Source organism: Leucopleurus acutus (genome assembly GCF_964270905.1).
Source record: "Leucopleurus acutus genome assembly, chromosome: 2".
Taxonomy (NCBI): Eukaryota; Metazoa; Chordata; class Mammalia; order Artiodactyla; family Delphinidae; genus Leucopleurus; species Leucopleurus acutus.
Genome location: NC_139143.1, coordinates 24,907,802 through 24,923,579, shown reverse-complemented (window position 1 = coordinate 24,923,579; position 15,778 = coordinate 24,907,802). Strand labels below are relative to the sequence as shown.

General features: G+C 34.8%; 1 protein-coding gene across 4 annotated transcripts in view; it reads right to left on the bottom strand.

Moving 5' to 3' along the window:
• The window catches only part of AHCTF1 (AT-hook containing transcription factor 1), an 82,501-nt gene that overhangs the window by 13,723 nt on the left and 53,000 nt on the right, over nucleotides 1–15,778 (bottom strand). For 2 of the 4 annotated variants that reach the window (XM_082834665.1, XM_082834663.1), the window contains 10 exons: nucleotides 11,857–12,001; nucleotides 11,645–11,776; nucleotides 10,805–10,955; nucleotides 10,203–10,353; nucleotides 9,767–9,874; nucleotides 7,408–7,600; nucleotides 5,613–5,816; nucleotides 4,520–4,934; nucleotides 2,789–2,912; nucleotides 561–658 (listed from right to left, as the gene is read on the bottom strand). In XM_082834665.1, the coding sequence (XP_082690791.1) occupies nucleotides 561–658; nucleotides 2,789–2,912; nucleotides 4,520–4,934; nucleotides 5,613–5,816; nucleotides 7,408–7,600; nucleotides 9,767–9,874; nucleotides 10,203–10,353; nucleotides 10,805–10,955; nucleotides 11,645–11,776; nucleotides 11,857–12,001 (1,721 nt within the window). The remainder of the gene's footprint in view (nucleotides 1–560; nucleotides 659–2,788; nucleotides 2,913–4,519; nucleotides 4,935–5,612; nucleotides 5,817–7,407; nucleotides 7,601–9,766; nucleotides 9,875–10,202; nucleotides 10,354–10,804; nucleotides 10,956–11,644; nucleotides 11,777–11,856; nucleotides 12,002–15,778) is intronic. The other 2 variants (XM_082834666.1, XM_082834664.1) reach the window with 2 other exon arrangements.

Sequence of the window (15,778 nt, the reverse complement as noted above, 5' to 3'; positions counted from 1 at the left end):
CAAGGTGTCTGCTTTCCCTAAACCCAACTGTGAGTTCAATGAGGAAAATATATGTTCCTCATCTCTGTATAGTCAGGGTCTGAGAGGAGGCACTCAAAAAAAAAAAAAACAAAAAAAACAAATTCCATGTATCTGTTCATTTTCCCTGGAGCAAATTCAGTCATTTGAGATTATTTTCTAATAATAATAAGCCAATCTTGGCTATATGTTACCACAAACACAGAATAAATATGGAAGTTTCCCTGTATATATAACTGAATCTCAGAAGATCAAAAAGCAGGTGTGCAGTCTGGCTGGGGACTGGTAATTTACTTTGCTCTTCTTTAAATATGTCCACAAAAGCTATTCTAAGACTTCCACTATGAGAACCAAAGAGTGTTTTATAAGCAACCCACTGTTTGGTAGCTAACATACCTCCTCAGAATTTTTAGCTGGGGAAACAACTGGAGAATAACTGAGATAACAAAGTCTGGATTATTATTCAGATTCTTTTGTCCTAAGAATAGAACACTAGACACAACACTAAAATGAAATAATTCTAAAGTCAAAATAATACATACATTTATTGTTACCTGCTCTAATTGTAGAGGTACAGCTTTCAACAGATACTAGTCCTTCGTCTAAAACAGGTACCTTGGACTTCGGGGTGAGGATTTTCCTTTAGAAATTGAAATATATACTTTAGTGTGTAAGAAGATTCCATCTGCTCTAACCTGCTTTAGCCAATTCTTACTTTTCATTTTGTTCATGAAAACAGAGGTTCAGAGAAAATACCATGCAACTTCATCCAGAATAATACTAAATAATTTACAAGTGAATTTAGAAACAAGTAATGCTGTATTTGTTTTTCCTATTTTCTAAATTTTTTTTGTTGAATACAATGGCATGACCTTAAACTACAAATAAAATGATTTTAAAATGCTGGTCAGTATAAATTACACTTAGGCCAATTTTTAATTATCTGTGGCCACATTCTTCAAATAAATCTATCAAATATTATAGACATTTCCCCCATATACTCAGTAGAATCAGATTCAATATTTTATTGCTAACTGGAAAGCACATGATAAATGCCTCAAAATCGGAGACCAGTGTGACCTGCGTTAATTCACTTGATAAGTGTTCTGGAAAGATGCTGACAGTGGTCCCTTTCTATTCTGAGCTGGCCTTTCCCTAAAGCCAACTAAAGCATGCTGATTTTTTAAACTGGACAAACTGTAAAGTAAATTCAAGAAAAAGTATGTATTTGGAATATATACACATTTATTTGTAGGTATATTTGTAAGACTTAACTCAATCACAATATTTATAGTTAGGATAACTAAGAACCCACAACCAAATAAGTTTACATTTAAAAAGGAACTAGCTTGCCAAGGATGGTGAATATTCACCTAGATTGTTACTGATGATGGCTCTTTTGATTTGCCATTGTTGTAATTATCCATCAAACCCATTACAATAAATATTAGTTTTCAATAAAATTTTAAAAACCTTAGAATTAAACAACAAAACAATCTTGATAATCCTTTTGTACTGTTTCTCCCTCCTTTTCCATGAAGGCCTGGCAAAGATCACAGTTTATCAGGATTTCTCTTCTCAAAAGTGAAGCATCTGATTGAGTTCAATGTATGAGAGGTGACTATCATGATACTGATTTTTGTGGGTGGTTTGTGAAGTCACTCTCAAGACTTATAAATCAATGAACCATTTACAACGCCTTAAATTATCACATTTTATGTGGGTTAATCTTAGTAAATTACCCTTACTACTTCTTGATAACTGAAGCTGCAACTTTTTTGGTATTCTCTACAACAGCAGTCAACCTTTTTGGCACCAGGGACCAGTTTCGTGGAAGACAGTTTTTCCACGGATGAGGGGGGATGGTTCAGGCAGTAATGCGAGCGATGGGGAGCGACAGATGAAGCTTCACTTGCTCGCCCGCCACTCACCTCCTGCTGTGCGGCCCGGTTCCTAACCGGTACTGGTCCGCAGCCCCGGGGTTGGAGACCCCTGGCTCTGCAACAGTGCTGCTCAAAGTGCTGATATACAATGTGTCCAGTCTTGCAATGAAATAAGGAGTTTATGCCAGAAGGTCAATCAATCAATTACTTCACTGATTAGCTCAGCTGATTTTCAAAAAAGGCTACTGATATATATTCTAACAGAAGCTGCTATCTTGTTGTAGACCATAAACTGGGAACTGGCATCACTCTTACTAGACCGCACTTTAAGTAGCACTGCCATACATCATCTAGTACACGGGCTAAATGTGTTAAGTGCTAAATGAAACGGAATAATTGGGAGCATAACAGTTCCAGCAGTCACTGAAAAACAAAAACTGCTAGAGTCTTGTATCAATCAAATGGCAGGGAACACTACTGCCTCTGAACCATCTCCCTTATGCTCTGCCTTGGTGCTATAGGATACATACCTGATCATCCTGAAACCACTGAAAATGGGACAGCATGGAGGGATGCGTGGCTGTGAGTGACACTTTTGGTATTCAACAAAAACAGAATCACCAAAGAATATTAAAGAGTTCTGCCTCAACTTATCATGTCTCTATATATTTAGGAAACATCTGGTATCATTCTCAGATTTCATAATAACTACGAAATAACACAGTTGTACAAATTAACTTCTTTCATAACAGAAAACTTTACCAAAATGGAAATGCCAAAGATCAAAATAAGAGCTCATCTATGCATAGAAGAAATATCAATATTTACTACTGCTTCACAGTTGCATTAAACTTTATTAATATTTGAAATTTTCTCTATAAACTTACCCTTCACAGACTGATGGTACACAAAGAGAAGCTTCAACTCCTTGAATGGGGCTTAAGGTATTTAATTCTGAAAGTGCCCCCTCTGCAACTAAGAGATCCTTTGTTTCTGCATCTTCTAAAGTGCCTATAAATCACACAGTTAAGAACATTCATAATTATTTAGGCTAAATGTTTAGCGATTACTCACGGTCTTGGCCTATTCCTTTTTAATAAGTTGTTGGGTCTGCTTTTTGTACTTTTAGATTTACTCCATTGGCATCAGACTGCAAGTTCCTTCTAATTCTCTGAGCCTAGGTCAAGAGCCCCCCTCCCAAACCCCTCTCTTTCATCTACCACTCACACTTTTGGCTTAACAGGCACTGTTGCAAGTGTTTTACATTTAACAACTCTCTTAATCCTCAACATCCAAAGAGGTAGTACTATTACTCCCATTTTACAGATGAGAAAACAGAAGCATATGGTTACCTTGCTTATCCCAGATCACAAACCTAGTAACTAGCTGAGCTAGTAAGATTCAAATCTAGCTATTTCACTCTAAAGTTTGTGCTATATAATCCCCCACAAAAACAATAAAAATTTCTATTTGAGACTGTCTAATCATTTTAGGACTAATCAATGAAGATACTGCCATGAACATCCTTGTCCAACTTTCACCATTCAAATATTTCAGTGGAACACAGCACATCAAAAGAGTAATGTAAACTTCTGAACATATGCTATTTATAAAGAGAGTCCTAAATTCTTAGAGCAATTAATAATGTGTATATTTATTAAATAAAGACATCATAGCCCAAACTTCACTGCATTCACATTTTAAGACACCTTAGTTCAGCTTAGGCAGAACGTATTTCCCCAAAGAAACCACTATGACACAGATTTTTATATAAGTATTGGGTTTTACATATTTAAAGTTAAGAATTACCTTTAAATCTATGCAGGGGTAAGAAAACATAAAAATAGAATAACTTTTCTGATCCACCAATTCTAAGCCAAATCTCTCCCCTTCCTGGTGTTCTATCTACTGGTCCCTTCTATGTTCCCCAGTGTAGCATTTATCAAACTGCATTGTACGTGCTTGTTTGATATAATCCACTAGGTTCAAAATTACATGTGGGCAGGTGCTATGTCTACTTATTACTTTATCACTTAGCACACACAAAGCCGGAGCCCACCTGTTGCACATAAATTAGGGGCTCAAAATTTTTTTGACAAATGAATATAAAGACAATAAATTCATGGGTCTTTGGACATTACTTTTCAGTTCCAGTGATTATTTTGGAGGTAGGGATGGAGAGTAGAATGAACTTCCTGTTTTCTGAGCAGCCTTCTAGAAAGTTGAGGCTGCTGTATGGATAAGTTAATCTAGTCTGTAAAGGTAGTATTATTATTTCTCATAGCTATAGGAAGACCTTAAGTCACACTGATACCTGACATTTCTTCCTTAACCATTACTGTTCTTTTCCAAATTTCATTTCCAAATAAAAACAGAACACACATTAAGTTCCGCTCTCCTCAAATCTCATACCTACTTATAATGAATGTAACAATATAAGTAAGCCATATTTGTAAGTGGAAAGAATTAAGATATGTGTATTATGTCTAGAACCTACTGTGCTGTGACCATACAATTATTTAACCCCGATGCTTTTCTGAAAAAGCAGACAAACCTCTATTACAAATTTTACTGAAGAGTATCAATGGCCATTTTGAATATTTGGGATGAGTTCTTACCCATTTGTTTCTCCAGGTCTGGAGGAGTTACTTCCAATTCAAATGTATCTTTATCACTGTTCTCAGTCTGTTCAGTTAAATTAGTAATTTGTTCAGTGCAAGAGCGTGTCACTGGCTTAGAGGCCATGAAAATACCTTCAAACTCTTCTGGTGATGGAGCATCCTGATACTCCAAGGTAGTCTGGTCTGATCTGGTTGAAGTATTGCTATTTTCTATGTTCACATCCAGTTTCTCCAAACTTTGTGAAGTTGTATCCTGTGACCTCACATTAATTTCTTGATGGTCCTTTTCAGGGCTATTCAGGGGAAAAGATGTTGCCTTATCTTTATTCTTCAGCCATTCAGCTTCTGCTGGAACTGCACATTTATGGAAAGGTGCAGTAATTAATGCTTTTGTTTTGCTGTCATCTGCAGCCTGTTAAGTAAAAGGTTTGGAGAAAAATAATTTTACTAGCAAAAATCAGTCACATCTAAGCTATCCATCCCAATCATACCCACCCTTTCCACGTTCCGTTTTTCTCCAAATTCTTTTCTCCATCAAAATTCACTTATTCTAAACCCATTCTCTTCAGATTGCTGATTAAAAGTTAATGACTGTTAATGGTTCTCTAACTGGTAATAGACCACTAATCCCAAAAGACTAAAACACAGAATAGGCAAGATGCCCAATAAGCACCAATGAGTTCCTATTAACCTACAGTGGAGCTCTGAAGACATACCCTCCCTAAATAGACAACGAACTAGGAACTTAGTAAGAGAAGCAGTACAATACGGGTTAAAAAAACAAAGAAATTTAAAAAAACAAAACAAAACAATTCTAGTCCCATTTCTACCACCAAAAAGCTATTTGGTTATAGATAATTTGGCTTGGCGCTTCTAGTCCTATTTTCTTCACCTGTAAGTGATGGGTTTGGCTTGGCCAAGGCCCTAAAGTTGCCTTCTGAACTAATGTCTTCTGATTTTATGACTACCTGCAAGACTGTACATAAAAATCTATAGTGATATTATAATAAATCAATTTATCTAACTTTTTACTTATAAGCGCTAATATATTCTTATTAAATCCTTTTCTTCCAACTATTATCAAACTTACTCCAGCAGTCCATTTTATGGTTATGCCTTCTTCCATGAATGAAATTCTAGTTTCTTTAAGTCGTAAAGGAGGAGTAAGAGACCTTCCAGGTGACAAAGAGGGAGACGCTAAAGGTGTTGTTCGAAGACCAGACCTTAGGATGGATTGAGGAGTGAACTCGGCAAATCCAGGGGAAGTAACTGACATAGCCAAAGTCTTAGCTTTCTATGACAAAGAGCAAATGGAATTCACTATTAGTGTTTGTAAAAGGCACCTACACAAGGACAGACAGGGCCAAGCGAGTCACAATGGTGGCTATATTCTCATCTCCAATAAAAATATCAATAAAAAGTTGTATTACACATTACTGGAAATACAAAATTCTACTCAGGGCTTTCTATATATAAGGCTATAAAAATAAACCATAAAGCTGCATCCATAATCATTCTAAAGACCTTGGTTATTCCCAGGTTTAAGTTCAACTTAATAAAGTGCTGAGATAAGATAAATTATTTAACTATTGCTTAGAAAACTTTAGTTAGGTGAAAGAGATGATAGTGTGTGATGAACAGAATCTAGTTTAATTATAGCAAGCTAATCTAAATTAGACTAACTTTAAGAATGTTTTTGAAAAAATATAATTCCATCACGACTCCAATAGTAACTGAATTACTTATAAGAATTCTGACTGGTTTACTAGAATGAATACAAATAATTAGCATAGGAACTAGTTAGCAGAAATATTGATAATTCCTTCACTTAACCTCTCCTCTAAAGGACTAGTAAACAGATTATTGGATCCTGTTACATTATTAAATTCCATTAGATCTGTTACAAGATTATACTGATTTTTTTCCTAGATTCATTTTGGTAGCAAGTACAAAATTATTCCCTCATTTAATTTCATTTGAACTTAGCCCTAGAGAATAAAATGTGAATGTTTTTCTATAGAAGAAAAAAAGTAATACTATACTGGATATTAAATGTCAGGAACTTAATAATCTTAGCAAGCTTCTTTTCAACTTCTTTTAATAACTATTTTAGGTCTAGCATTTATTACAGTATCTTTTATCCAACCTGAAAAATAAGAATTCCCTGGCTTCACTTTAAATGCTGGATATGCAGAAACAATTAAGAAAAAACAACAACAAAAAAAGAAAGCTTCTGGGACTGAATCCAGAGCACTGGACAACGAGCTTGTGGATAACATATGTGAAAACATTTTGACAACGGGAGGGTAAAAGTCCACTGCTACCAGTCATCTCAAGTTTAGTTTTGTGGTTTCTCAGCTAATAATTTATCAGAGAGGGTGAAGGAAAAAGCAATTCCCTACTGATAGTAGGAAAGAGTAACAGTTTATAATTTTATTGAAGAAGCCAGAATTTTAAAATAAATTTTTCTAAAAATATTAAGAACTAAAAAGCATTTGATAAAGGAAAGAAATAATGGCAAAATGCTATCAGAAACTGAATTAAAAAAAAAAAGCAAACCCAAGAATATGAAAGCATTTTTCAAAGGAAAAAGGCCTATTTATAATAACCAGAGGCTTGCATTACTTTCAGAGCAATATAACTGTTACCCTTGAGCATAGTGCCCGTTAACCACAAAGGGTAAATTTAATAAAGTCTGTTTCTGAAAATATAAAAATACAGTAAGCATTGTGGAAACATATCCACAGAAAAGAAAAAAGGAAAATAAAGGCTTAAAGCCCCTTATTACCCAAAGATATCAATTATAAACAGCTTATTTCTTTCTGCTACTTGAAAAGTAAGAACTTCCTAGCTTCACTAGGAATGCTAGACATGTTAATACTTACCTTAACTATAAGAGGAGTTTCAAGTAAATGTAATTCTGAAGCCCTGGAAGAATTGTGACGTGATCCTTTTGATTGTGAATTTACTGGCAATGAGGTGGACGCCAGGGACAAAGGAGATCTTGTGGGGCTTTGCTGAATAAATCCCAAACACTGAGAAGGCTGGGGGACAGGATGAACAACCAAATCCAGCAGTCTGTAATCACAGCATACATATAAATAGAAAAATCCTGGTAACATACTTGAGTTATACTGAAGGAACAAAAGAATTAGTACCCCATTTAATTATGCAGATTTCTATATTCACTGGTAAATATAACCATATGAAAATATAAATTCAGACAAGTATATTACTGTAATGCCACCCTTAGTTCCAGAAATCAAAATTAGTTCAGTAGCAAAAAAGAGAATTATGAATTCTAGATAACAATTTGGTCATCCCCCCGCAACCCTGAAAAGGAGTTCTAGCCCTCCTCCCTCCCTTTTACCAATATTTACTGAGCCCCTACTATGTGCCAGGCATTATTTTCAAATGAAGATGAACTGTTAATGATTTAAATACTCAAAAAAACAAGGGAATGTTTCCCTAGCAATCCATTTGCTACGTTTCCCTAGCAATCCATTTGCTACAATTCACTTTCACAACATAAAAATTCCTTTCACCCACATGTGAGGTACCTAATGAATACTGGTTTATTTACCTTTATGGTTCTGATCACAATAAAGACTAGACTTAACAACCAAAAAAAAAAAGTTAATTTTCTCAAATTAATGAGGTTAGTGGCAAAAGAGAATCCCAGGATTCTACTAAATGGCTTTCTATAGTGTCCTGGACATTTTTATCATATCAAATGATAGGAGAGAGAGCCTTAACACTTTTATTATCGTTCCCTTCTTGAACCTCAGATCTATTAAAATACAAAGGAACTGAGAAAAAGTGACTTGTGGGAAAAATATCAAAACTACTGGTAGGAAAACAGAATGCCAGTGATAATGACATCCATTTGAAGCAATCTTCTTACCATCTCCTGAGGGTAATTAAAGGAAAAGAACCTCAATCTAATAAAATCCAAGAAAGGGAAAATCCTTTCACGATTTGAAAATATATCCATTATGCACACTACAAACAGCTTTGGCCCCAATTGCTTTTAAGTTATTAACTTATTCTGAGTACTTTATTCTTAGTATCATAGATTCAGATAACTTTATTCCCATAAAATTATGTCATTCTGCCATTGATAAAATGTAAACAATCAAAAATTTCCAACAATTATGGTCATATTATTAAAGAATCATTACATTGAGACACTTGTTTGTTCTCTGCTATTGATGATTATGAACACTTCTCAACTCTTCAATGTTCTTAAATAAAATAAACACAATCACAATTTCATGTTGGATGCAAAATTTCAATTTAACTATTTACTTTTCTAATACCACAGGTTAAGAAATAAAATATTATTGCATCTGAAGCCACTTAAGACATTTTAGTAGGCTCTGTTACACAGGAACAAGCTTTAAGAAGCCAACCAAGATTAGTTGGGATTTATAAAAATAAGCTTTATTCATGGGTCAATCAACAATGAGATTAAAGAAAGCAAGTTAACAGTTTATTTTGCTCATGATTTTAATAAAACAAAGTTTGCCTCTTTTCTCTAAGCAGTCTGAAATCATTAAGCAAAAATTCTAAGCAGACAATCAACTGATGCAAAATTTCTTAAAATTACTATAATACTGCCCAAATTATTCATTTACAGCAAGCATTAAAAACTCATTCAAGAATTTAAAACAATATTTATAAAAATTTTAAAGACAATTTAAAAATTACAGTGTAATTATTAACTGTATCACCTCACACTGGTCAGAATGGCTATCTTCAAAAAGTCTACAAATAATAAATGCTGGAGAGGGTGTGGAGAAATACGAACCCTCCTACACTGTTGCTGGGAATGTAAATTGGTGCAGCCACTATGGAGAACAGTATGGAGGTTCCTTAAAAAACTAAAAATAGAGTTACCATATGACCCAGCAATCCCATTCCTAGGCATATATCCAGAAATGGAGAAAATTCTAATTCGAAAAGGTACATGCGCCCCAATGTTCATAGCAGGACTATTTACAATAGCCAAGACATGGAAACAACCCAAGTGCCAATCAACAGACAACTGGTTTAAGAAAATGTGGTATATATATATAATGGAATTAGTCATAAAAAAAGAATGAAATGTTGTCATTTGCAGCAACATGAATGGACTTAGAGAATACCATACTAAGTAAAGTCAGATAGAGAAAGACAAATTTTATATCACAGTGTAATTCTTATCTAACCTTGTCTTTTAAAAGTGATTTAATAAATTCTTACCTAGAAATTTTTTGTGATGCTTTTGAAATTGGTGTTCCAACAAATGCCTCAGGCAGCTCTGGATCTGGGAGGGAATATACTATAGGAGATGGTTCCTCTATTTTAGGACTACGAAGAAAATAAAAATTTAACTTTTGATTATGTATCATGAGGAGGATTAAATTACAAATGCTATAAGAAGGTGAGATCAGATGGGAGAAGGGGGCTTTCATTTTTTTCCTTAGTGCATTTCTGCCTATTTACAAATAACGAACATAATTTGGTTTTAAATTTCAAGACAAAGAACATTCTTCTTGCAAGAAAAGTAGACAACATAAAAAAGTTTTCCTTTTTATATATATTAATAAGCTCTAAGGCTGGATTGTTTATGAATGCAGCTGATATCCAGAAAAGATTAACAAGTAGCGTGACTATAAAAGGTGTAAGAAAAACATACCTATTGTAGACAGAGATGCTATTTTTAGGTTCATTACTTGCCCAGACCTCTCCAATTTTAGATAACACATTACTGATGAAAGTAGATCTTGTTAACACAGTTCCTGTTACAGCTTGCTTTGGAACTGCTGATAATGGTCTTGGCCTAGAAACTGTAAAATGAAAAAGGTAGGATTTAATTTCATCTCTAACACCAGAATTTTAATAGATTAATATGAAAGAGTGATTGGAGAAAACGAAACACAACATAAGGGCAGTTAAAGTTATATTTGGTTTAGCAACATCTATGCAGACATTTAACAATTTGGGCTTTTAGGAGATGGTAAAATAATTATTCTACATGTTTTCTAGAAGTTAGACAGGAGTCTTCAAATGAAATAAAAAGAGTTCTGTCATTTTGTATTAAATAAACTGTAAAAAGTTCCAAGAAAGCTTTTGAGTTCTTGAGGTAGAGTAGCCAGTAAAAAAAAAAAAAAAGTACCACTGTGAGGAATCAAAGCAACACTGAGCTAAATAGAAGATAACGATGGTTTCAGAAGATAATCAATCATTCAATATCTTTTCTAGCCCAATACTTTATGACATTTTTCAATGATATCCTACCTTCTCGAAGAACTGATGATGCTGACAGATGGTAAGGCTTAGCTCGCTCAGTGGCTAATTTTCGCTGGACTCTAGGAAGAATTTTCCCATATTGGTCTAATATAGAATTTCGAGCCACTGATCTCTCTCGCAAACGAGGATCACGATCATTCTGTTGAACATATCATAACTGGTAAAAATTTAATCTTCAAAAATGTTAGTGCTATGTTTATATATCTACCATTTAACGTTAATTATGAATACGCAAGAATATCTTCCTCCTTCCTACATATCCATTCTTCCAAACCAAGGACCTCATACACACACCTAATTGCTTCATCAGTCCTTACCCGTCACTAAATTCCAAGCCTCTCCTTCCCAGCCTTGATTATTCACAATAAAAGCAATCGTTATCATTTACTAAGCAACATGTTCACACACACCTCTGTGCATCCTCACACAGAGATACTGTCATTTTGCAATTGAGGAAACCAAGGTTCAGAGAGTGTGCTCATTTGTTCACACAGAGCAAATGAACAATTAGCCCAACCCCTACAGTCCATACTTATTGCACTATTTATTTCCTACTACTATCCTCTACCAATTCCTCTTGTTTTCCGAGTGAAGCAGTAAGTCTGGCAAGACTGTGGGCAGATATCTAAACAGAAATTGCATATATGAAAGAATTAGATAAGTAACAATACCCTGTTTCTCAATTCTGCTACAGAAGCCAAGAAGAGGATTTCCTAAACTGAAGATTATACAATGCTCAGCGGCTACCGAACTACAAGCTCTCATATAATAAAGTCACCTGTTTTCCCTATTCTCTTGTCCCCCATAATAAAACAAGTTTAACTGTACCATAAGCTTTATCTTCAGAGTTTGGTTCAGCTTCAAGGCAGGAATATAATTGGCACGCTGCAAATGGTGAACTAAAAGGAATTCATGATTCTGAACACTGGCACTGGACTGTAAAAATCTCACCAAACACTCCTAGAAAGAACAAAATAGATTTGTAAGCCACTAACTTATCCTGAGTTTCTGGATATAAGTTTATACTGATAAGTCATTACCTGTTCAGTGTCTGTGAATGGCAGCTTCAGTAAATCCTCCATTAAGCCCATTTCCTGACAGACTTCATATGTGTGCTTGAGCAACTCCTCTATATCCAACCTATTAGAATGCTGTCGCAGTAAACTCCAGGCTTCAACCATGCACCTGAAATCAATATTTATCAAAGTTTAGTTTTAGAAAAGCTATTTAAAATCTTCAAAACAAGTAATCCACCTGAAGAATCCCAAAGATACTTTGTACATGTAATTTAAAAGTACTTTAAAATTTTATAGAATACTAATCACTGCATAATGAAGTTGTCAACCAGAAGATAAGGCATCTCTAAAGACTTTATATTATAATAAAATGTTGACTATTTCATGTAATTTATTGAATACTGCACTGAAAGTAAAAAACAGAATTGTTCTATGGGTAGAGAATGGTTTTAGGCATATGAATTATTTACCCTCGTGATCACGTGGCTGACTGGGAGCTGCAGCTTGCTGTCACTGCTCAGCATCATTAGAGAGAATCATACCGCATATCATTAGCTCAGGAAAAGATCAAAATTCAAAATTTGAAGTATGGTTTCTACTTCATACAAGCATATTGCTTTGCACCATTTTAAAGTTGAAAAATTGCAAGTCAAACCATTTTAAGTCAGGGACCGTCTGTACCCAAGAGTTCAAGAAGACAAAAAACTAATGTGGTCTGCACAGTACTGAAAGATTAAAGCGAGGTTCTTAAGGAGGTGACACTCAGCATGAGAAGAGTGGAAAAGAAAATGAGCAAAGACCTACAGACAGAAACAGCATATTGTATTGATGGGAAAATAAAGGACTTAGCTTGGTAACAGACGATTTTGGCTGATCTACAGCAAGATCTGACTGGAGAACTTGGGTCAAATTAGACAGTTTTAGATAACATGTGGGGCTGCTGAAACATCCTTCTGTGGGCAATAAAGTGTTAAATGAAGCAGTGTTTCTCATGATATATTGTTAAGTAGAAATAAGCTTAAAACAGCATGAATGGGCTTCGCTCGTGGTGCAGTGGTTGAGAGTCCGCCTGCTGATGCAGGGGACACGGGTTTGTGCCCCGGTCCGGGAAGATCCCACATGCCGCGGAGCGGCTGGGCCCGTGAGCCATGGCCGCTGAGCCTGCACATCTGGAGCCTGTGCTCCGCAACGGGAGAGGCTGCTACAGTGAGAGGCCCGCGTACCGCAAAAAACAAACAAAAAACCAGCATGAATAACTATAATTTCTAAAAATTAATCAATAAACAAAGGCTATAAATGTTTATGTATTTATTTAGATAACAAAATGTCTTGAAAAATATACACTAAGATTAACAATGATTAATCTGACAGGTAGAATTTTTGGAAGGGCTGATAACTGTCAAGTCAGAAGTGGAGGTAGAATAAAAAATGGCAAGCAGATAGGAATAATTTTCTAAAAAAAAAAAATCATTCCTAATTTTAAGTGAATAATTTTGATTTTAATAGGCATCTTAATTAAAAAGCTTTAGCTATAGTTTTTATTGAAATAAAAACAAAAACTGAAAGAAGGACTTATAAATAAATAACTGACCCTCGTAAGAAACACAGAATGTGTGAACAAAGTTACAGCAATTAGTATTCATAATGAAAATGCATCTGAGGAAATTTTGGCAGCACTGTCCCAGAGTCCCACTAGACACAAAGTTTCCTGGGGAAGCAAATCCCACTGCTGGCAGTTCAGGGCCCTGTTAACTTTATTGTTTGGGGATTAGAATATTTTAACATATTCCACAGAACTTATAAAACTAACGACCCAAATAAGTAAAATATTTGTGGTGTATTCCCTAAAAATCTGCATCTGAAATTGCCTTCCACTTCTTCTTCTACCAGGACAGGCATGACAGTGTAGTTGTTATAACCTGAGTATCTAAGAGGACTAATTTTTTTCCTAAATCAAAAATCTGGGAATGTTAAAATGAGCACACCATTTTTGTAGAAAGAAAAATAGCTAATGAGGATGAATGAACACCTCACCATTAATTTTAATATAAAGAAATAGATGAAGTGGGTATAATAAAATCTTGGTATCTGTTGAATTTGATTTAGGATGGGTGTATGGAATAGTCATTGCACTATTCTACTTTTTGTGTATTCTGGAATCTTCTTACAAAATGCTTACACCAAAATAAATTTCAGATGTATCAAAAATTTAAATGATAAAACAAAAAACATAGAATGGTAATAGAAGCAGTGAGAGAATTAAATAATAATATTGAAGTGGAAAAGACACAAAAGTCATAAAAGTACTGGTCATTCTGACTTCATAAAATAGCTCTTTATGAAAAGATGCGTTCAATTATTATAGTGAGATCATATTAATATTACCATTTTCACCTACCAGATGGATAAAACTGACAGGTGAAAATGGTAATATTAATATGATTAATTATTATTAGGGGGGGTTAAACTGGCATGACATTCATGGAAGGCAACATGCCATTATCAAAATTACAGTTGCAAATATCCTTTTACCCAGTAATTCCACTTCCAGGATTTTACCTTACAAAATAAATTTGCACTTGTGTAAAATGGGTGGTTACTCACACACAGCAGTGTTTAAAACAGTAAAACAGTAAAACCACCTAAATGTTCACTAAGGGAAGCCAGTTAAAAAAATACTGGTACATCCACTCTTTATGCACTATTATGAAATGAATTCCAAACTAGCTTTAAAAGTATATTGCAGAATGATGTACAGTATGCTGTTTGTATTTTTTTAAAAAGGGAGAGGGGGTGAAAATGACATATATACACATTTGCTTAGTAGGTCCAAAACGGTTTAGGAAGGATACACTAGAAATTAACATTGTTTGGGTAGTGGGAGGAAGCTTAGGAGGCTGGGAATTCACTGTGTATCCTTTTGTACCTTTAGAAAGAAGCATGTATTTATCTTACTATTCAAAAACAGAAAGAGCCATATTCTTGCCCCTCTTCCCCCAGCTCATGGATATATATTTTAAGTTTTCCACTTTAAAGTACGATATCTACCCCCAGTTGAGCAGACATACTAGTAGGAGTAAGATTAATTTATTTATGACTTATCAAATATTAATCTAGTAACAGTGAGCATACCTGAAAGCAAAAGACAAATGATAATGTTTTTTCCCAGTTTCTCCCCTAGCAGGAGAAGACACAGTTACCTCCAACTACAAGAAACTGATGCTCCATTTTGGGCCAACAAGTGCATAAATTTTAAAATAAGTTAAGTTTCAAATTCCCACTCTCTCCTGCTTCCTATGGCAGAAAGGCATGATGCCAGGAAAAGCAGTAAGAAAATCACTTCAACTGATGAAAGGCTAAACTAGCATGTTGATAGTAAAAGTTATTTCAATAAGAAATGTATGGGGGTTCTTGGCGATACAGCAAGAAGAGAGCCTGAAAGAAGAGAGCCTGAAAAACACTCCTGTTGACAAGCTCCAAAAATGCTAGATTGAATATAAACAATCTTTTGAAACGCGTCATGGAGATCACAATGAAAAAACAAATTCCAGAGAGGTAAACAACCAACTACTGGTTTCCAGTGATTAGTGTAAAAGTTAAAATATTTGGAAAAGATATATCATAAATAACAGAATATTGGTATAGCTACATTAACAATTACTCATGATGAAGGTTACTCTATAATAATAAAAGGTTAAAGTCGTTTAAAAAACCTCTTATGTATCTAATATTCGACATACAAAAAGTTAGCAGTATTATGAGGAATGAACACATCCTTCATTAGAGTAGGCAACTTGCTATCTACCTATCTATCTATCTATCCATCGCTGCATCGCACGGTGTGCAGGATCTTAGTTCCCCAACCAGGGATCAAACCCACGCCCCGCTGAAGTGGAAGTGCAGTCTTAACCAGTGAACCATCAGGGAACTCCCGCAAACCTTTCTT